The 23788-nt window shown below is 43.8% G+C and overlaps 1 protein-coding gene across 2 annotated transcripts in view; it reads right to left on the bottom strand.

The window, feature by feature from the left end:
* The window catches only part of LOC310855152 (hexokinase-1-like), a 40976-nt gene extending 17188 nt beyond the window's left edge, over window positions 1-23788 (bottom strand). The window contains exons 1-7 of one of the 2 annotated variants that reach the window (XM_083760045.1): window positions 23410-23788; window positions 10779-10941; window positions 3360-3508; window positions 2597-2716; window positions 2082-2177; window positions 1428-1527; window positions 848-1031 (exon numbers count right to left, since the gene is read on the bottom strand). In XM_083760045.1, the coding sequence (XP_083616171.1) occupies window positions 848-1031; window positions 1428-1527; window positions 2082-2177; window positions 2597-2716; window positions 3360-3508; window positions 10779-10941; window positions 23410-23472 (875 nt within the window). In that variant the 5' untranslated portion in view covers window positions 23473-23788. Of the gene's footprint in view, window positions 1-847; window positions 1032-1427; window positions 1528-2081; window positions 2178-2596; window positions 2717-3359; window positions 3509-10778; window positions 10942-12973; window positions 13072-23409 lie in introns of those variants that run through there. The other variant, XM_083760044.1, reaches the window with a different exon arrangement.

Consider the following 23788-nt stretch of genomic DNA (forward strand, 5'->3'; position numbering starts at 1 on the left):
TGAGCTTTTCATTAGTAGATATAGTTAATTTAGGCTTTGTCCTTTGGTTGTTCCTACACATGTGAGGAAGGATGTTAAATATTACCTTATAGTAAGATTTGAGCAAACCATGTCTATTAGGGCTGTAAAAAAAATCGATTCGAGTTAGAATCGCGATTCTAATGCCGTCCGATTCAGAATCGATTTTCATTTTCCAAAAATTGACAGGTACAGTTGTGCAAAAAAAAACAAAAAAAACAATGCATTATGGCCTGGGTTTCTGCATAGTGCATTTACTACCAGCTAAGCTAAGCCTGCCAATTGTATTTATTTTACACCTGTTTTAATACTAATGTATTGTTCTGGTATTGAGTGAGAAGAGATTTTGTAACTTTTGTACTGGTTCAAATTTGTGCAAGCTAAATAAATGTTCTTACTCTTTGATTGAACCTTTGTGTGTTTAAATCATTCAGTTGATAAAACCTTTACAATTATACAAGCTTTTTACTAAATGTACTCTGCTTTCATGCCAGAAGACTGGAGTAGATCATGCTGAAATTATATTTAATTGTTTTTAATAAAAAAAAAAAACTGCTTTAGAATCGGAAAAAAATATTTTTTGAATCGAGAATCGGAAAAATCGAAAAGATCGTTTTTGAATCGAATCGTCACCCCAAGAATCGGAATCGAATCGAATCGTGGGACACCTAAAGATTCGCAGCCCTAATGTCTATCTCTGCTTAGGACAGACAGACAGACAGACAGACAGACAGACAGACAGACAGACAGACGGACAGACGGACGGACGGACGGACGGACGGACGGACGGACGGACGGACGGACGGACGGACGGACGTTTATTACATACAGTTGTTTTCCTGGGTTGAGCGATCCCCGGTCTATCTCTCTGTCGTACTCTGTCCTGAGGTCTTCCAGCCTGCCGTCGTCTCCGAACGCCCCCCACTCTGTGTTCACACACATCCTGCCCTCGTCCCCCTCCACCGTGTGGATGTGACGGAGCTCCTCCATGTAGCACGCATTGGTACCCGTACCTGTAGAAAGAAAGAAAGAAAGAAAAAAGAAAGAAAGAATGATGGGCTGACAGTTGAGATTATTGAATGCGTAGCTGTTAGCCATGTAACGGTATATGGTATATCGATTAAAATCAATTCAAACTGGTGACAATTGAAATCACGTGAAGTACTTTTTCCACCACTGATAGTATGTATGCTGGGTAAGAACAGCTACTGAAAGTGGATGTACAGGAAGTAGCGCCCAAGGAAGTTACGTTGATGCTTAGAGACTTAGTGATTGGTAAAAAAAAAAGTCATTGTCCTATAGACAATTTCAGCTATAACGTTCTTTAAGGTCTTATAATCACTTAAATAATTGTGGAATGAGATGTCTTGGTTGCTCAGAGAGGAAGTATGACTGGTTTGTTCAAGTACCGATGATGATGCCGACTTCACAGCGCTGGTCATCGAAGCCACAGGTCATCATGGTTCCCACTGTGTCGTTCACTACTGCCATGATATCAGCCTCGTAGTCCTGCAGGACACACGTGTACATGTAAACACACAAGCCCCACATACAACACAAAGTCAAACACATACAAATATGACATTTCTAATTCTGTTCACAAAATAGCCTCTGGACCCAGACTTTTATTTTCGTTCATATATTCGGCTCAAAAATGAAAAGCCTGAGGAAACCCATTGGAAAATCTGGCATAGGAAGTGGGAGTCAACTTGTATTTCGCTACAGGGACGAGAAGAGGGGGGCGGACACTCAGATCGCTGAACCAATAGGATCCACCGCTTTTTTGGTGCCGGCACCCGCCCCCTCTAGACTATAAATCACACAGGCTGGGATAGGCTACATCCAAAATAACTGTCACAGATACGTCTTTTCTCATTTTATTTTAGTTTTACTAAATTCAAAAGTCCTTTTATATCATGTTTCCTTTGCTTAATTCTTTTGAACTACATTGAATTGCCTTGATATTGCCACATCATAAGGTTATTCATTTAGATCTTTAAGGACCTGTCTGTGGGCAACAGAAAATGAGAGGTGACCAAATGGTGTCATGTATGAAGACTCACTCCGCGTTTCTTAATGGCCTTGTTGAGCAGCGTCACTACGTCCAGTCCCTCCACTCCACTGGCCTTAAAACGCTTGGTCCATGTTAGCAGAGTTCCCTAAGGACAGAGGGGGGAGACCGACAGAAGGGGTGTTGTTTGTTACAGTCTTACAGTCCAAAAAGCATAACCCATACAACATGTCAGAAAGCAGTATATTAAAGAACTGCACATAAGAAACTGAGTGACTCCATGGCAAACAAAGTGCAAGCCAAGTTTACATTTTAGCTCGTCTGTCTTAGTGTCTTGTCTTGTTTGACCCAGAGTAATCTAGTAAGAGAGTGGCGACACTGCTGCGTTGACTCCCATTGTAACAATGGAATGTTACAATGGAATAGTTCCAATGTTTGGAACTATAGCCCATAGCACCCCGCTTTGCGGTGAGATCAAAGCGCGTCTCCACTCTCTTACTAGATTACTCTGGTTTGACCCTAAGTACATCGTCTAGTTTGGTCTGCCGGCAGGGGAAGGATTCTTACCTCGTCTAGTTTGGTCTGCCGAACGGGGAAGGAGAAGGTGAATCCGACGGGGAGTTTCTTGTCTTTGATGTTCTGTTTGTCCATGAAGTCTCCAAGACACTCTGCCACATGGTCGAACAGCTGGGACATATGGAAGAGGAGGAGGGTTGCAGTAGTTATTAACTCATCTTATTCTGAAAGCCGCTTCACTCGGAAACCTAGAATCAGGAAGTGAAGATCTGCTATGTCCCGTGATTGTCATTTAATCAACCCAAAACATGCATTTTGTAACCGAAGATGATCTTTCAAATAAAGTGATTTTTGACTGGGGGGTCATATTTTGACAGCAGGAATTGCCTGTCATAATTTGACCCCCCAGTATCAGGATGTATTAGGATGTTGATATTCATTCATCAGCCAACACTCCCCACTCACAGGAATTGCATGTCATAATTTGACCCCCCACGGAAGATCATATCATTTAGAGAAATGAGCCGCAAATCAAGCTTGTTTTGACATAAAAAGAAGAATGATGGCCTGGACGGTCAGCTCAACCGTCTGGGCACCTACATGTAGGCTGCCCGACGGCGTGCCACAGGTTCGACTCCTGATCCCGACCCCTGTCATACTCATATTTGTTCGGCTTCCTTCTGACAATTTATTTTGTATTACCTTATTGCATTCATTCTGCTGTCCTTGCTGTACTTCTGTATGTGTGATCTGAAAACAGATGTGCTTGTGTGCGCGCACGCGCACATGCACATTTCTGTGTCATTCTACCTACTCTTGAACCAGTGCCACACATGATATCTTCAGGCGTCTCGTAGACCTGACTGTCCATCTGCACGGTCTGTTTCTTCTCGTGGCTCACTCGGACGCGAAGAATCCTGAAGGCACTGCCGCCCAAGTCCAACGCTATGAAGTCTCCCTTCTCTGTGGAGAGAGAGAGAGAGAGGGGGGGTTAGGGTTAGAATCCTGAAGGCACTGCTGCCCTGCAAGTCCAACGCTATGAAGTCTCCCTTCTCTGTGGAGAGAGAGAGAGAGGGGGGGTTAGGGTTAGAATCCTGAAGGCACGGCTGCCCTGCAAGTCCAACGCTATGAAGTCTCCCTTCTCTGTGGAGAGAGAGAGAGGGGGTTAGGGTTAGAATCCTGAAGGCACTGCTGCTCTGCAAGTCCAACGCTATGAAGTCTCCCTTCAAAGTCAAAGTCAAAGTCGTAAGATTTGTCACACACGTTACCGCAGTGAAATTTGTTCTCTGCATTTGACCCATCTCTTGGAGCGGTGAGCCGCAGCCACGCCGTGCTCGGGAATCATATTTTTCATTTATTTTGATTAGTTGATTTGACCCCCCAATCCAACCCTTGATGCTGGTCTTTGGTATGACTCGGCCGCGGATTGAACCCCGACCTCCCATTTTTGGGGCGGACTCTGTGGTGGAGAGAGATGGGTGGAGGTATTTATGGGGACAACAAAGTGGTAATTTCATTTAGTTACTGGCATAATTATACAGAAGGTTTATCACGGTCTCTATTCCACACAAACTGGTAAAAAGACACAGCTTACAGCATGCAGTCATTTTGTGTTTGGGGGGGGTTAACATCTCTCAACCGGCACTCCTGGCATGTCGTTATAGGTGAAAAATGTCTTATATAAATCAGCTATTTTCATTGAGTAAAGCTGTCGTACGACAAAGTATAATATGGGGCTTATGTGGTTAATGTACTAACCAGGGAGAGAGGAGAATATCTGCTATAATCCAGCCAAAACCACACAGCTCTCAAAACATTCTGTTGAACATCAATGTTGTCACAACAAGGTGCGGTCTATGAACCAAAGTATAGGGAGTGTCAAGTGAAAGCTCGCATTTGTCTTTCTTATAGCCTCAGGGTCAGGGACATCTCAGTTCTGAAACAGAAGTGCTATAGGTGTGTGTGTGTGTGTGTGTGTGTGTGTGTGTGTGTGTGTGTGTGTGTGTGTGTGTGTGTGTGTGTGTGTGTGTGTGTGTGACCCTGTCATGTTGCTGAATGAGATTAACTTCCTGCTTATTTGTTAAAGATGGAGTGCCGTGATACCTCCCCCCTCATCAACCAGGTTAGGGTTATGATGTCACAAAAATGGGGTGAATTTAGTTTGGGCCTTTTGACTCGAAGGCTTTCAGGAAGAAACCAAAAATACACAGGGAAGTCATATGTGAATATTCTAACCACACCTGGAAGTCTATTACAGTACAACAATCACGGCACTCGCATCTTTAAGTGTGAGTGCAAGAATAAGTGTAAATGCTGTTATATTGTACTACACTACAGTATATCGCCTGGAGAGACCAACACTGATGCAAAGAAAGCACTTTACTGCTTCTTAACGGTCCAATAATATGACTATCACTGCATTCCTTATCACAACTCACTGGCAAGAACTCAATAATACCATATCAACTCTTGATAAGAGCATGGTGACAGATATGATAGTTAAAATGTCACTATAGTGGCTTCTGGTCATTTATCCTCATCACATCACATATCAATGCCAAGCCTAAGCCAATGGCATGTGGCCACTCACTACAAGTTTATAAAAAACAACACCTTGTTTAACAACTTAAACCCTAAATCCCCAGCCCCACAGCCAGGGGTCCCCCCCTGTCCCACTCCCCCCATACACCAAGTCTCTTTGCCCAAAAATAGCCGATCTACAAGCTCACGTGTCGCAATGTGACACGTTGAGACATTATGACATACAGTATGCAGCATTACAAGCAAAAATAATGGTCCACTGCTACAGTTGATGTCTACGGCAGTGGTTTTCAACCCATTTCATATCAAGGGCCATTATTTATTCTGCATTTGAGCCACGGACCACCATTTGATGAGATTTAGCCAGCTCTCAGACCCAAAACTAAAGAATATTTTGTTGTCATTTTATAGTCACAAGAGTACATCCATTTATCAACTTTCCATCATTTAAATGAGGACCACCTGGAACGCCCTCAAGGACCACTTGTGGTCCCCGGACCACTAGTGGAGAACCACTGGTCTACGGTCTATGACAGTAGGCCAAAATATTGTTGAGACTGAGTATACGCTTAATAAAACAACTAAACTAAACAAGACTCAGATTTGACACTTTATCATTGCAATACCCAAAGGACAAACGATGCAATGTAGAGCGCAGGAATAATCATGCTATAATGTTGATGCCTTAATTGATGATGTTATGCATTTTCTATCTTTTTAGATATGCTTTGCGTCAGCAGGAGGGAACACATCAAGGCCAGGCATATTTTGTCAAGTTAGAGCACGCTAACTTTAACATTACTTATCAAGGAGGAATGTAAACACATAACAGCAAGGAGATGAGGAGTTGAATTTTACTGTGTAAACTATCCACTAAAACAGTGGTTCTCAACCAGTGGTCCTTGGGTTCCAGATGGTCCGAGGTCCAACCAGCCAAATGATGGAAAGTTGGTAACCAAATGGACCCTTATAGATCTTTAACTCTTGAGAGTGTAAAATGAAAAGTCTTCCAAAGTTTGCAGGCCCTGGGTAGGCAACACTTTTCACACTTTTCTAGCCTCTATAACTGGCAACAGGCCTTTGTGAAAACTTTGGGCCAGAGGTTCTGCCCTGGCATCCAGGGAGTGTATGTGCAAAGTTTCAGGTTGATCGGGAAAACGGTGCCCCTACCCACTTACCATCGACCTCAGATCAAACGAGAGGACCCGCTGAATTTAAGTATATTACTAAGTGGAGGAAAATAAACTAACAGGGACTGTCCACAGAAGGACGGACGGACAGGATCTAAAACATAGTCTTGGCTACGCCTTCAGCCTGACGGAAACAATGGGTGAGTTTGGATATGGCGCACTGAGCGCACTGGTGCGATACAAACCAATTAGGCATGTAAGAGATATATCATATATCGATATATATCGATATTAATTCCCGACGATATTAATCGATTTAATAAATATTTTTTGGGTGCGAGTGAAATATGGTGTGTGTGATATGAAATGTGAGCTTTAATCATATTCCATCATATTCAAGTGCTTTTGGAGAGAAATGAGACAGACTCCATGCAGTCATTCAGAAGCCTGCAGAGGGGAGCTGTGTGTGTCTGTGCCCAGGTGATGGTCGTTGATGCTCATTAATACATCAAGGAAAGGAATTATGTTTCTGCACTGTCAAATAGATCTACATCTATCCTAAGATGCCATCAAAGAAAGCTTTTTTTACATCTTAACTCGAGCTAGGTTCTAAACAAGAAAGCATGTTTACAGTTGTTGCACAGAAATTAAGTAATTTTACAGAAATGAGACATACTCCATGTAGCCTGACCTAAGCAGAGACATTTCTGGTCTAGAGGGGCGGGTCGCGCCTCAGAAATGCGCGCACCCTGATTGGATCTCATCGATCTGTCCGTCACCCCCGGCCCCTCCTCTCCCCCCTAGTGCAGCGCTACGTCACATCATTTAGAGCGACGCCCACCCGGAAGGGTTGACTCCCACTTTTAGACTGGTTCAGCCCACGGCTTTTTCCAGGCTTTCATCTTTCGCGCAGACGAAATGAAAGCCTGGGTATCGAGGCTATACTCCATGCAGTCACTTTCAGTAGTAGAAGCCTGCAAAGGGGAGCTGTGTGTGTCTGTGCCCAGATGATGGTTGTTGATGCTCATTAATACATCAAGGAAGGCAATTATGTTTCTGCACTGTCAAAACTAATTTACTTTTGCAATGTAGTTAAATAAAAAGCGTGAAAAAAGCTCGGGGGAAGATAAATTATATATAACTAGCCCTTACCTGTTGTGAGATATTTGCCCCCCCCTTGTGGCCGTGGGGGGTACTGCGCCCGGGTGCGTTTGTAATTGACTAATCAATTCATTAATAATCATTAATGTGTCAAATCGAAAAAAGGGCTTTGTTACGCCCTCCATATTCATATGGTCAATGCCTGTGTGAAAAGTGGGAGTGATTGGTGCAGGCAGTAAGGAGTTACGGCAGTGTTTCTGACAGACACACACACAGACACACACTCAGACATTGTTAGAATTATAGTATGATGATGATGATAATAAAAAATCTGGAAAATATCTTTTGTTTAAAATATTGTGAAAAATCGTATCGTGAGTCGAGTGAATCGTTACATGCCTAAAACCAATACCTATTGGTAAACACACCCAATGACTACACACAGACAGAACCGGTTAAATGACATACTGTTTGTTGTACTTTTGATAGAAAGGTTACTGATTCGGGTGCAGAATACATTTAGTTCACCTTTGTTTTAGTTTTTGTTTGAGTTAGTAGCTCTGATGAGACCTGGAGTTGATATGGCTGGCCAAAGAAAGAAGGACCTGCTGCTTCAGATCTGCTTATAAGGAGCTCATTAATTAACCAATCAAAGGGAACGTGGGGAAGTCCAATTAACCGTTAATAGGTTTGTTAGTTTGAATCTATTACATATTTGAATAGTAATAGATATTTCTGTTACATTGTAATGAATGCAATGTTAATATGAGTTAGTGCTGTAGTGGTCTATGTTATTTGTAGTCTATTTAATTAGTCTTGTCTATCCCCATTTTGTGTAAGAGTATATATTATGGACCTCAGGCTCTCATGTCTCATTTTGGGTTAGGACAGTCAAAGCCAATTTTAATATAGGATCTAGGAGGGCCATTATAATCCACCACTCCTGAATGAAGTGCCTGGTGCTGGGAGTCTGGTGCAAGCACAGGTCCTGGGCCTGGTGAGAGCAGGGGTGGACCTGGTGAGACGTAGGAGGGGCCCGGACAGGAGTCAACCAAGCCCCCAGTGCAGCTCGCCAACGTTGAAGCACTGGGCCCTAGTGGTAAGAGGTAGGACTGCAGGCGGACCCGTGGAGTTATGACTAGGAAACCCTGTGCAGCTGGGCTTTAACATTGAGCGCCCCTTTGCACTTCCGCATTTTGGACACAAAAAAAACAATGCGTAAGTAGACGGTTCTTCCGGGTGCTTCAAAATGCCACTGAGCAACTTCCACTGAAATGAATACCGGCGGGGCTGTCGCTCCAGTTCAGTCTCTATCCTTAATACTCTATGGAGTCAACCCACAGAGTCTAGTCTCTCCATGTGTGGCCTTGTCTTGCCCTAATGGGACTGATCGAGGGTAGCTACTGGGACGCAAGTCGGGACTTGATCACCCCGGCTGGGTCATCTGAGTAAGGGGTATGATGTTGGAAGACCCGAAACCCTGATGACCTTGGGATACTTCACTGAGGATACGTCCCAGGTGCATCCATGCGATGCATTTTTTTTTAATAGTTTATTTAGAGTAGACATTGGCTCGGTTTCCCAAAGGACACATGGTGTAAGAGCAAGAGGTATGGTGTTGCACATGCTCAGATGCCCTCTAGGCCACACACAGAAGCCTGTGAACATAGACATTCCATGCAACAGGATATTATGCAAAAAGCTGCAACTTCTACAAAGTGTGGCTGACTTCCTGCATAATTACAAAACCATGTAATTTATGACTTGTGTTTTGTAAACTATAGTGTCTTTTTCTCATTGTTCCTCAAATGTGACATCTCATATTTTATGAATATGAAGTTTTTTTTAGTCTACCATGAGGCCTACCATTGCATGGCACATCTATGCACGGCATGTCTATGTTCACAGGCTTCTGTGTGCGGCCTAGAGGGCATCTGAGCATGTTCAACACTATACCAGTTACACCATGTGTCCTTTGGGAAACCGGGCCATTGCTTTTACAGAAAAATGTTTAACTAAAAAAAACTTCATATTCATAAAATATGAGATGTCACATTTGAGGAACAATGAGAAAAAGACACTATAGTTTACAAAACACAAGTCATAAATTACATGGTTTTGTAATTATGCAGGAAGTCAGCCACACTTTGTAGAAGTTGCAGCTTTTTGCATAATATCCTGTTCCTTGATGGTTTGAGAAATTCCTTCTGTGACACTGTGGCCTTGTCCTTTGAATCATGAGCACTCCTACCTCCAGATGAAAGAGCTGATTTTAGACATTAGACATATTACTTGACATATTACTGTATTTCTGTATTGATACTTTTACAAAAAAAAAAAGTATAAATAGATTACTTTTTCCACCACTGTCACACAGGATGCTCTACCTACTATAGGATCACAGGAGAGGAGATTGAAGTGGTGAGGAGTATAACTATCTTGGTCTTATTATAGATCACAAACTATCCTGGGACCGATGTGCTGATGTTATTTTTAACCAGGACCAACAGCGCATGTACTTTCATAAAAGAAAATGAACTTTGAAATAAACATGCTCATTTTGATCAATGAGCACGTTGCATGAGCAACATAGAAATGCACAAGACAGACACACACATTAAATCCTGCATGGGAGCTCAGCTGATACTGTTGTACTGGGAGCTGACCAGTACAACCACAGTCTGATACTGTTGTACTGGGAGCTGACCAGTACAACCACAGTCTGATACTATACTGGGAGCTGACCAGTACAACCAGTCTGATATACTGTTGTACAACAACAGTTTGATACCGTTGGCCACTATAAGCATCTCCACTGGACCAGTTGGGGGTTTGGTGCCTTGCTCAAGGGCACTTCACCGTGCAACGTTGATAAACTAAATCTCACTGTCCCCGTTATTATTGTTCGCTTCCCGCGTCCGCGCGTCTTACTTGTTGTACTGTATGCTTGTCTGAACATTCCAAAATCACTCACAAGAACAAATTGTGAAAATTGTGAAGGCCTATCCATGACCAGGCTGACTGAGAACACAGGAACACTAAAGTCTGCATGGTAAACATCTAATCCACTTGCAGTGGAGTTCAAGCCACTACCTTTTGGTCAGAGGTAGATACCCCAAATCAGAACGAACCGAGCAAAGTAATAAATATTCATGGCAGTAACTAAATTAAGATGCTGTAGCCATGAGGATTGTGAACTCTAGGGGATGGGAAATACATGGAATTAGAGAAATGGGGGCGTCAACAATGACACATTCTATTGAGTTCATCTTAATGAGTTGAGACTTTTTGAGATTAAAGTCTCTATGTGTTGTTGAGAGCCAAAACTCAATTTTCTAAAGTAAAACCTATGCTAATATGATGGATTCGTTATTGAGATGTGCGCCACATTTTGAGGGTGGTAATGAACAGAGATAGTCCTGACTTGGAACAGGTTTAGGGTCAACATCGGGAATGCTTACCTGAACCGTCAGGGATTGAACGAACAAACGTCGGCAGCATCTTCAGCGTGGCAGTGTGGTTGGTGTCACGACCCAATCCACCGGTCAGCTCCCTGCGAAAGCGCTGCGTGATGTCCTGTAGCGTCTCATCAGAGAAACGCATGGAGTACAGGTACTTGTCGATCTGAAGGAGAGAATTAAAGAACAATGTGCAGAATTATTATTACTACAAAAGCTACTCCCACTGCTGATTCTGCTTCTACGCTGCGCACACGCACTCACGCACGCACGCAAAAATGAAGTAGGCTAAATACAACTGACAAAGAGTATTGTTCCACTTATCACAACTTCAGCAACAATACAATCCATTTCTGATAAAGCACACATCTAGATAGTTTTATGGGAATTATTATCATCATCACAAGTTCACAACCGGACTGTCTCATTAAGCACACACACACACACACACACACACACACACACACACACACACACACACACACACACACACACACACACACACACACACACACACACACACACACACACACACACACACACACACACACACACACACACACACACACACACACACACACACACACACACACGATTACATGGTGAAACCCATTGTTGCATCATAGCACATTATCGTACAGCAAATAATGGATTGACACACATTGACGTCACGGTGGAATTTGTGCTTCTTCCGTTTGTAAGGGTCACGCGCTGACTGTGTTTTCCTGTCAGTACTGTCAGTACAATGGCCTTGTTTAATCAGGACCATGTACAGTATGTGAATTGCAAGTTGTACTTGCTGTGTAGAGTAGGCTCAAGACAGACAGATGATGGAGTTTAATTGATACTGCAGCCAGGCCTTAATTAGCATAGCCGTCTACTCGTCTAGGCGCCTAAATGTTGTCAACATCTTGGGGTGATGTCGAAGGACAGTGCCAGAGGTTGTTTGGGCACTTATTTAGCATGTTTTACTATTTCGAATTTTTACATCGACACGTTTTGAGCTTGTAGATCGGCTATTTGAACAAGTTTAAAAGGTTTAAAAAAAGAATGTGTGTGCGTGCATGTCTACGCACGCGAGTGCGTGTGTGTGCTGTATCTGTCATGGTGCTGAGAAACAGTCCCCTTATTAACAGTTATGAGTGTTACATTCCCTATAGTGTGTTAATAATATCCCTCTCAGTGCCGAGTGCCATGCAGTGCCGACTCACAGGCTGATTAACACGTTAGTTTTACTGTGAAGTTCATGATCTTTCACCTTGGGGACCCCACTACATTAATTAACTGACCCCCTTGGCCTGATATGAACCCACTGAACCCAGGTGCTAACATGTTCCCAAACATGTCGATGCCCCAAAATAGCCATACCCTTCTTGTGATATGACTTGGGGGAAAAAGTACATGAATAAAATAGCCAATCTGTGAGCTTATTGTTATGAAAAACATTGACAATAGTAACATGATTTCTTTTTTGTCACATGAACCCTAGAGTTCCTATTCCTGGTTGAACGTTCTGGGAAAAATGGCTACAAGAACATGTCACAATGAATGTGTCGACATGTGGCACGCTGTGAGCTTGACAGCTTGTAGATTGGCTATATGTTTTGTGAATACATTTGGTGTAGAGGTAAAAAGGAGGGGGCCTCTAGTGTAGACCTCTAGAGGACTGCAGTCAATGGAGGACGACGTGAGAGAAGAAACATACACATGGGATTATGCAGTCACACCGCGTACAGTGACACATGGTGTAGTGTAGTGCAACTTCCTGCTGTACAACATCAATGAGCCAGTAGTCTCGCGTAGCCAGACAACTATAGAGAGCCTGGAACTATACAATCCGAGCAAGGAAGCTGACATTTCCGAAGGTGTGGTCTCTTACTAGTGAATAACCACTTAAAACAAAATCACATGATGCAACAATACTGAAAGCATTTTTAAAACCCTTCAAATATTCGTTTATGTCATTAAAATGTGCATAAAGTAAAAATATGAAAAATATTTTTCATATGTTATATTTGCATTGAACTGACTATATGTAATATAGACAATTATCACTAATGTTTTAAAGGAGATTGTGGTCTTCACTTTATGTTTCCTTTTTGCAAATCTAATGATTATGTATGGTTTTGCTGGCCTGTGGTTCTGACTCCTGGTTGGCAATGTGTGTCAATGTTTTTACCACAGAGGAATGATTTTACCTGTTCCTCGGTTCTCCTTTCAGGAATGACCTCCGATACAGATCGGAGGAGAAGGCTTTGTTTGACCTTCACACCTGAGATGATCCCATCATTCATCCTGGAGTATTGCTCTAAACTGTCCAATCGATTTTCCAGGAGAACAATTTTATTCTCTTGTTCCATGTTTTGTCTTTTGAGCTGCTTTGCCTCACCCATCAGCTCTGTTATGATGGCCTGTTGTTTCATCATGGTCTCCATATTTGCAGACATCATTTCCACTATGGATTTCAGCTCCTCCATGTCCTTTTGAAGAATTTCCATGGCCATCCCAAATCTGCTGATCTAGACTATGGAGTGGGCTGAATGGTGGTGGCTAATACTCCTGGGGCTGGCCTGGTGGCTACTGCCTGCAGGTGGTGGCTAATACTCCTGGGGCTGGCCTGGTGGCTACTGCCTGGTGGTGGCTAATACTCCTGGGGCTGGCCTGGTCGCTACGGGGTCATACCTATGTTCCCTCAGCCCTATGTTCCCTCAGCCCCGAGGTGCGCTGCGGGTCGGGAGAGGGTTGCGGTTAGGTTTAGGTGTCTGCCCCGGGGGTGCGCTGCGGGTCGGGAGAGGGTTGCGGTTAGGTTTAGGTGTCTGCCCCGGAGGAGGTTAGGGTTAGGGTGAGGGAGGAGGTAGGTTGTCGTAGGCTGAGGGAACATAGGGCTGAGGGAACATAGGTACGGTCCCGTGGCTACTGCCTGGTGGTGGCTAATACTCCTGGGGCTGGCCTGGTGGCTAGCTGATGCCTGGTTGTAGCTGATGTTCCTGGGGCTGGCCTGGTGGTGGCTCCTGGGGCTGGCCTGGTGGCTAGCTGCTGCCTGGTGGTGACTCCTGGGCTGGCCTGGTGGCTAGCTGCTGCCTGGTGGTGGCTCCTGGGCTGGCCTGGTGGCTAGCTGCTGCCTGGTGGTGGCTCATGGGCTGGCCTGGTGGCTAGCTGCTGCCTGGTGGTGGTGGTGGCTCATGGGCTGGCCTGGTGGCTAGCTGCTGCCTGGTGGTGACTCCTGGGCTGGCCTGGTGGCTAGCTGCTGCCTGGTGGTGGCTCATGGGCTGGCCTGGTGGCTAGCTGCTGCCTGGTGGTGGCTCCTGGGCTGGCCTGGTGGCTAGCTGCTGCCTGGTGGTGGCTCCTGGGCTGGCCTGGTGGCTAGCTACTGCCTGGTGGTGGCTCATGGGCTGGCCTGGTGGCTAGCTGCTGCCTGGTGGTGGTGGTGGCTCATGGGCTGGCCTGGTGACTAGCTGCTGCCTGGTGGTAGCTGATGCTCCTGGGGCTGCTGCCTGGTGGTGGTAGGTGCTCCTGGGGCTGGCCTGGTGGATAGGGCTGGGGCGGTATGGGAATTTTGTTATTGCGGCAATCGTCCTCCCCCTTACTGACGGTATGGCGGTAACTACCGCACCCCCCCACACACCCTTGCATGGAGATGTATAGAGTAGCTGCGTGTCTCTCAATGCAGTCACATTCCTCCTCCCCGCACCTCACTGATTCCGTGTTTATTATAAACGTTTAATTTCATATCACAACCATATGCACTCGTAGGCCTAGGCTGCAGAACAGCACGCTAAGCACAGTATGCGTTACATAACTGCAGTTATTGCACACAGCCCTATAATGGTGGATGCTGCTCCTGGGGTAATTCAAGTTAGGTCTGTTCAGCGATGAACAGTTTGCCTGCGGAACACGCTAAACCCGTCTTTTTCCCCCATTTTCTTTCCCTCCTAAATGCGCTGAACCAGCCCTTTGTTTCATACATTTAATTCAACGTTTTTTGATCACTTTTAGGACATAAGAGTTTTCCCACGGACATTGTGACGAGGATGAAACTTTAAGGTGCACGTAACCGGAAATCGACCTATTACTGGCTTGCAAGGACTTCTAGGAAACTGATGCCCAATGCATTGTTTTGTTTCCTATCGTCGCAGTGGTGGAATCCCCGATTCAAACACAAAGATTGGACTATTTTCAGGTGTATTTTCATGAAATGGAGTTACACGGCGTGATTCTTCAAAGGTTAGTGTAAAAACCGGCAGGGAACGGAAATAAGATATTGATTTCTAACACAGTAAATGTGTTAACTCATACAACTGTAGCCTGTCTCTGGCTGGCCTGGTTAAACTCAGAGGACGTGAGAGAATAAACATACACACGGATTATGCAGTGACACATGGCGTAGTGCAACTTCCTGGTTTACAACATCAATGAGCCAGTGAGTGACTCAACTCCTTCCTGTAAATTAAATACCTCCCCTAAGCATCTGTCATTTTAATTATGTCCTACAGCCTACACACACATGCGCGCGCGCACACACACACACACACACACACACACACACACACACACACACACACACACACACACACACACACACACACACACACACACACACACACACACACACACACACACACGTTAACCAGACACACTCCTTATCTCCGTCCACAAAATGCTCTTATACTGAGTAAATGTATATTGAGAACTGATAAGAGCTAATGTAATGCAGCTGCCCAGCTGCATTACATTAGCTCTCTCTCTGACCTTGGCCAAATCGTGTTTGGAAATATATTTTTCACAATGTAATTTTATTTGTGTGCTGCTGCTGGCCACCCAAGATAAGGTAAAGGCCGGGTTCAAGTCGCTTAAAACAAATATGAGACGTTATTAGCCATTTGGAAACTGCACCCGGGTAGACTCCACAGGAAATGAGCATTGAGGGTCATTGAGTAAGAGCTACATCACCACATATTTTCTTCAGTTATACAATAAAATAAAATAAAGCACTTTCATTATGTGAGTGTACAGATGAACCCATATTATGAGTTAAATGCTCAAATTATGTCTCACATAGAAGAAATATTAAATTATATAGATTATTATATGAGTAATGTTGAGCTGGTTGGGTAGCCTACCTATATCTCCCGATGCGGTATACAGATCGGCACAGTTGACCTTCAAGGCTACGAGCGATCGTTGCACAGTGACATAACTCTACACAAACCTACTGTACTGTTACTGTAGGCTACAGTACGGCAAGAGAGACTTCACTCTACACCGCAGGAAATTAATCTGCACTGCTCCCAATTAATTCCTCGCATGTGACTGTGCGCTCATCATGGCTCATGCAAAGCACCATTTAAATGGCTTAAGCAAGTTAAGCATCTAATTAACTTGTAACCTTGTTTTTATTGCTTATATCCTACCAATTTCATATGACATGCCTTTACAAAATACAACTATATATCTAAAATATATCTATTTCACAGTTTATTTGTTTTATTATAGCTAAACATTTTACATGTTTAGATGCCTGTGACAGCCTGTCAGCTGGTCAGTCAACGCTTGTCTACGACAGAAAAACAGTTGTAGGACAAAGCCTACGACAGATATTTGGCGTGGCTTACACTAAAGTCCAAAGTCACGCTGGAATGATAAATGCCGAAAGTTGGTGTGAGGTGTACGCCGCGTTGATAAATGAGGGCCAAGGCTAAGTTAAATTAAACATTATTGTCTCTATACCCCAAAAAAATGTTATTTGCTCACCAGCTTGCCAAAATAAGTAATTATTTCTAGCCAGAAAGCTGATATTTGAAATAATACTAAAAAAAAACGAATGCTGTTGCCCCTATAGGCCCCTGCATGAGAAAGAAAAAGCAGTTAGAAGTTGTATGACTCAGCACTTCACAGCTAGAAATGGTGACTAAGCACTTCCTAGAAGGACAGCAACTGATCTCGTCATCTCACACAGCATACTGCATCTCCGGCACAGGCTATTAATGTAAGCACACAGCCATATACGTAGCACAATTCATTGTACTATTTACAACAAATTATACATACATATATAATATAAAAAGCTATTAAACACAGAATACAATGAATTCATAATTGAATCAATTAAAGAGTCAATTCAATGATGGTATGATGGTAGGTGTCATCCCCTCGGTGTCTCTTTTCCGTTTTGTGTTTCTTTGTGAGGACTGCGGATGAAAGTTCGCAACTGTGCTATATCCGGTGTATTTACGTCCATGTGACGTCCATTAATATGCATTGTCCTGTCCAAATAAATAAAGTGAAGTAAAGTAAATTTGTCTCCTTCATTTGACCGATCCTAAACACTTAGTAGCAGTAAGCAGCTATACAGTGCAGCGCTGCTCGGGACCAACCCCATTTGTAATGGTCAGTACCTCGGTCAAGGTGGGTGCCTTTGGTCCGACATACTGACAGTTCCGACAGGCATTAGTCCGACACCCTACCCAAAACCCTAACCCTAAACCTAACCTCACAGTTTTAACTTGCCACAGATTAGTTGTAACGGCCACGCATTTCGGGAGCGACGGTGGTGTTGGACCATGTCTAACCAACATATGCACCCCGGTCAAGGACCAGAAGGCATACCAGAAGTCATAGGCAAGCACTAGAGCGAGTTAAAATGGAACTAGGTTTCTGATGTAGCATGGCTGAAATATATGGTGGTAATTTTCCAATCAGGGCTTTATATATGAAAAGGTGCCAATGATGATTCAGTCAGAGAAGACCAGCCCACGTTATTATACAATGTATACAGTGATGAGTATTGTAGCTGTCACCAGTAATAAACGTATTGTACTTTACGGTATGTACTTTACCTAGCACACCTAGGCGCTTGGTTAGCCAACTACTGTATTACAGTATGTAGGCCATGTTGTCATCTCAATACACCTTAGACCTGACAAGGCCCGGGGCCTCGTTTGGTTTGGAAACAAGAGCTGTGGGTAGCTGGGATTTCTGTCTCTATCTCTCTGCATCACTTTCAACCTCTCTCTTTCTTAAGGTCTTCAATCATACCTCTCCGGCCTGGGCCGTGGCTCAGCGGACCAGGCACCTTGGCTGGCAATCCAGCCTGGCAGTGTGCCGCGGGTTCGACTCCCGATCCTGACGGCATTTACTGCATGTCACCCCCCCCCCCCCCCCCCATCTCTCTCCCCATTTCCTGTCAGCCTACTGTCTGTCCCTCCATAAAAAAATTAAATACAATCATACCTCTCCATAGCCTGGCTAATAAGCCAGACTAATATCACACAACGCGGCAGGCAATTTGTTTTTGCCAACGGCTGATTCGGTCTGGCTTATTAGCCAGGCTAACTTCTCCATTCCTCTCTGTTTGTTGTTCACTCTCGACTCTTTCACACACTATTATTTGCATTGCCGCTTGCCACAACAATATTGTGTTCACAGGCGTCACAGAGAGGCGGATCCCGGAAGAAATGAAACATGACTCCACTCTGTGTGTGTGTGTGTGTGTGTGTGTGTGTGTGGTTGGGGGGGGGGGGGGGGGGGGGGGGGGGGGGAGAAGTTAGGAGAGAAGTTAGGAGCCTATGGGTGACAGTATTTTTCCGTCAGTCAGTCAGTGGTACACACACACACACACACACACACCCCATGGGCACATTTAAGCCGACAGCCGCGGACAGAAGAAGCTGTGTTTTACGTCATTTCCGAGTTTTTAGACAGCTGGTGGATGGAAATTAAGCTCCACCCCCGCGGCTGACTGCCGCAGAGGAGAGCGTTTCCGGGAATCTGTCCGTCGCGGGAGTCAGCTGCGGAGGTGGAGCTTCTTTTCCATCCACCAGCTGTCTAAAAACTCGGAAATGACGTAAAACACAGCTTCTTCTGTCCGCGGCTGTCGGCTCAAGTCTGCCCATGCTGACACACACACACACACACACACACACACACACACACACACACACACAAACACAAACACACCTGTGATCAGTAAACACTTGAGGGGCAACTAAGAAGCAGTTTTGACACATTGTGAGTCCTTTGAAGATTGACAAATCTTATTTTGTGGGGGATCCGGGTCCCATATGGCAGGCACAAAATCTTTTCAAATGGTATTGTTAAGAACATTAAGTAAAATGGAGAAAATAGATCTACAACATCGTGTCTCTATGCGACACGTTGTGAACTTGTAGATCTGCTGATGTTGTTCACTACTTTTGTGTGACACTCCTGTGTGAAGTTGGGCATCAATGTATGAATAAATATGGAGATAGGTTTCTGCGCGACAGCAACGATGTATACAGTCAAGGACACTGCAGTGGGTTGAGTGAAGGACAGACAGACTGATGTACAGTACAGATCAAATACACAACAAAGGCCATCTGACCTCAAATGCTAATTTATCATAAGATCTTGATCAGCTAGCGTAAAAACAACAAAAGTGGTCTGTGCTTACATTACATGAAGTTCACATTCTGAACTGGAGATTTGAACTATGTTTTTATTTATTTACAGTATAAAATTGTACTGTATGGATGTGCGCATGCGTGTGTGTGTGTGTGTGTGTGTGTGTGTGTGTGTGTGTGTACATTGTCTGTGAATTGATTGCATATAGGGCCTAATTAGACAGACCGCAATGTCATGGCGGTACAACCACTGTGTGTCCAGTCAGTGTGTACAGTATGAAACCCTGCTCTCAGAAGAATAATTACACACGTGGAAGGTACAGTAGCATACAGTATGCCAAACAATGCATTCTGGGATTGTGTGGGTGCATGTGTGTGTGCTCACTCACACCCGCGCAGTCACTAAGCACCTGTCACCTGTATGATCACATGGTTCAAAGCTGGCCTATTTTAAGGGAGTGTGTGTGTGTGTGTGTGTGTGTGTGTGTGTGTGTGTGTGTGTGTGTGTGTGTGTGTGTGTGTGTGTGTGTGTGTGTGTGTGTGAGAGAGCAGAGCAATAGAGGGAGATGAGAGGAGATGAGGAAGTGAATAATGTTCGTGACTTATTTTCTTGTTACAGCCTTGAAGGACGTTTGATACCACTCGCACATGGCATAAACCGGGGGACAGGTTGTCAACTTTGTCACACTGTGACTTTGTATACATATGAGTGGAATTAACTAGACTGTAGGGCTCAAAACAGGAAGGGAGGAAAGAGAGAGGGAGAAAGAGAGTAAAATATAGCCTATAGGTAAAACAGTGTTAAGTAGAACAGATCGAGGCAATGGAAGTGTTAGTTGTATCAGATTCTATGAGTGAGAAAGACAGTGGTGGAAAGTAACTGTGCATTTACTTCACCCTTTTTGCAAAAAATATATATATTAATGATGTTTAGAAGATTTAGAACACTTCCCTGGGGTACTGAATGTGTGTAATAGATATTTTAGATTTTAGCAGTGTCCATGATGCTATGGACACTGGGCTCACTTCATTCCTGGACAACAATTCCCATAATGCTTTGGTTTGGTGCACTGCTCCTCCTTGTGGATAGGGGGAGGGCTGTCTTACTGAGACAACACGTAGTCCAGGAAGTAAGTGAGCCCAGTGTCCATGACATCATGGACACTGGCGACATGGACACTGCTAAAACCTAAAATATCTAAAACCACACAAGACCCCAGGAAAGTGTTCTAAATCTTTGAAACGTCATTAACATATATATTTTTTGCAAAAAGGGTGAAGTGTCCCTTTAAGTACTGAACTTAAGTACAATTTTGAGTTATTTGTACTTACAATATCCAATACTTGGATACTCTCGGATCCAAATATTGTACTTTTACTCCACTAAAAGTATATGAAAACTTTACTTTGTAGATATCGATTATTATTGCAAAACATACTTGCTACTTCAGCCCCATACATTTTGACCAATTGAAAATAGCAGATCTACAAGCTCACAATGCGTCATGCATTGTGAGCTTGTAGATCTCATATTTTCAGAAGATTTTCATACATTTGAAAACTTAAAACGGGATATTCTGCATAGTAGTGAGTACTTTCTACTTTTGGTACTTAAGGTACATTTTGATGCCAATACTTTTGTAATTTTACTCAAGTATATTTTTATGTTGCAGTATTGATACTTTTACTCAAGTAAACAACTAAACATTACCGAGTACTTTTTCCACCACTGGAGAAAGAGCACTGACTGTAGCTGCAGGTGCTGACTTATGACATCATCAGTTAGCAACTTTAAATAGAGCCTGCTCAATGTATGATGACATGGCATGTCCGTGCACTGGAAACATCCTCAGGCATGTATAAACGTTATATGTGTCCATTTGGTTACGTCTGTACACTCTCAGACTTAAATTAATTTCACAGTGTATAGCAACAGTTGGATACTCTGTCAGACGGAAGTATTCTGGGGCCACTGGGCACCGTTGCAAATATAATATGATGATGCAACTCTGTCTGTAGCCTGTGGGTTGGCTAACTGGTCCAGGCAGTTTTTAGTGGAATAGCAGTGGAGAGGGGCCACAAGGGTGTCCGAAAAAGTATGAAAGACAGATATTCATGTTGCTCAAGGGGCCCTACCCTCTACCTTCATTCCACCACCCTCCCTCTGTGGGCTCTCTTTCTCTCTCCCTCTCATCTCTATTATAGGCCTGAATCGTACATGGCCTATTCTATAATGCCTTGATAACTTAAAGTATATACTGAATCCCTTTCCCTTGTATCTAATATACAGCAACTGGTTTTATGAACAAGGGATCATAATTCTAAACATAGTCAATGAATGGTCTTTCTTTCTTTCATTCTTCCTTCCTTTCTTCAGGGAAGCCCATTGAGAGCAAAGCTCTCTTTTTCAAGGATGCCTAGCTCAAATAATATAGCCTAATACAATAATACACATTCATGTTCAAGGCCTTGTTATCGTCCATGTTTTTGCTTCTTTCAACTCGTACCCTACTACTGTATCTTTCCCTATCTTACACCTTCCGCTCATGTGATATTTGTGATACACTAGTATCATCTCCTACTTCCTGTTTCTCATCCTGTTGCCCCTAGCACTGACGCTGACGTGTGTGAACAGCAGTGGGTGGGAAAAGTACTCACATTATCTTTTTTTTTACTTAACTAAAAAGTATCAATGCTGCCATATAGAAATACTTTGTTACAAGTAAAAGTCTGGCATTCAAAATGTACTTGAGTAAAAGGTACAAAAGCATTGGCATAAAAATTTACTTAAAGTACCAACTATGTAGAATGTCCCATTTAATTTTTTTAAATATATATAAAACAATCATTTGAAAATAGCAGATCTACAAGCTCCCGAAATGTATATAGGGCTGAAGTGGGTAATGTATGTTTTATAATAATAATCCAAAAATCTACAAAGTAACTGGTAGCGAAAGATGTCAAATAAATGTAGTGGAGTATATTTGACTCTGACATGTAGTGGAGTAGAAGTAAAAGTATTTGTCGTGTTTCAGTAACAAGGTTACAGGAAGAGGGGCAGACCACGAAACACCTGGCGCCGTGACCTGGATGCAGATGTGAAGACATCTGGCCACACATGGGGACAGCTGGAGAAAATGGCCCAGGACCGGGATGTCTGGACAGCTCTTGTTCGTGGCATATGCCCAAAGTTGGGCTATAGGCCTTCTTACAGGTAAGTAAGAAGTAAAAGTAATGGGAATTGAATTACTCAAGTGAGGTACAAATAACTCAAAATTGTACTTAAGTACAGTACTTATTTTACCTTTAATGCCGGCTGCGCCCTCTGCGTCACATACACCTCTGCTCTGTGTCATATAGCAACATATATATTAATTTCTTAGTACGAAGTTGAAGGTTTTCAGAAAACCGTAGGTTAGGTTTTAGGAGGCGTTTAAAAAAAAATCAGCCTCAGGTCTAAACTAAATGGGTTAAGTAAATGTACATTAAATGTAATGTAAATGTAACTTTACTTTCCACCACCAGTGAACAGACACAGTACTCAGAGGTAACTTTAGCCCCTTTCGCGACCCTGGTTACCTTTTCTGTATTTTGGACACTGTCCAAAATACAGAAAAAAGGTAACCGAGGGTGCCGAATGGGGCTAAGGTAACTTTTAGTGCATCACCTCAGTATCACTGATCTCAGCATCTACTGTAACATCTGTCATGCTACAACACGACTCCTCTCACACCATGATGTCTCACGTGTATAGGATTATAACACGCGCCAAAACTACACTTCTGTTCCACACTATGCTTCCAGCTCAATGAAGCTGCATGAAGCCTTTTGTTATGGTGATGATTGACGACACCACAAACTCATTTGACCTCCAAATCACTTTCCTCTTCCTCCACCTCCACCAGCCGGCCTCCCACGCTGCACCACTTCTCTGATATCATGGTGACATGACATCCACCACTGAAGCCCTGTCACAGTGACGTTAGTGTGGAGTCCAACTAAACCATGGCCACAAGCTGAAGACGAGCTAGGCACCCAGTGACCTCTACAAATATCCTCTCCTCTCTCCTGCCCCCCCCCCCCCCCCCCCCCCCCCATCTCCCTCTATTGCTCTGCTCACACACACACACACACACACACACACACACACACACACACACACACACACACACACACACACACACACACACACACACACACACACACACACACACACAGTCAGAGAAAGGCGGGTTAGACAAAGTCAAACTCACCTTTTTAACCTGATCATCCTTGAGTTCAGTAAAGTAGTAGGCGAGCAACTGGGCTGCAATCATCTTGGGCCTCTTTCCCTCTCACTCACTCACACACGCGCACACGCACACACACACATGCACTCTTTCTCTCTCTCACACACACATACACACAAACAGTCTCAGACACACACACACACACTCACACACTCACACACTCTATATGTCACACACACACACACACACACACACACGCTCTCCAGCACTCCAAAGGAGAAAAACTGGAAAGGTAAAAAGCTCACGTCTCTCAACCCGTAGCAGATGTAAACATATCCTTTACAGTACAATCCAAACTAAGACTGTACAGCACACTGCTACCACATTGACTCTCCTCTCTCTC

The sequence above is a fragment of the Protomyctophum parallelum genome (assembly GCF_964188405.1).
Source record: "Protomyctophum parallelum genome assembly, chromosome: 2".
Lineage (NCBI taxonomy): Eukaryota > Metazoa > Chordata > Actinopteri > Myctophiformes > Myctophidae > Protomyctophum > Protomyctophum parallelum.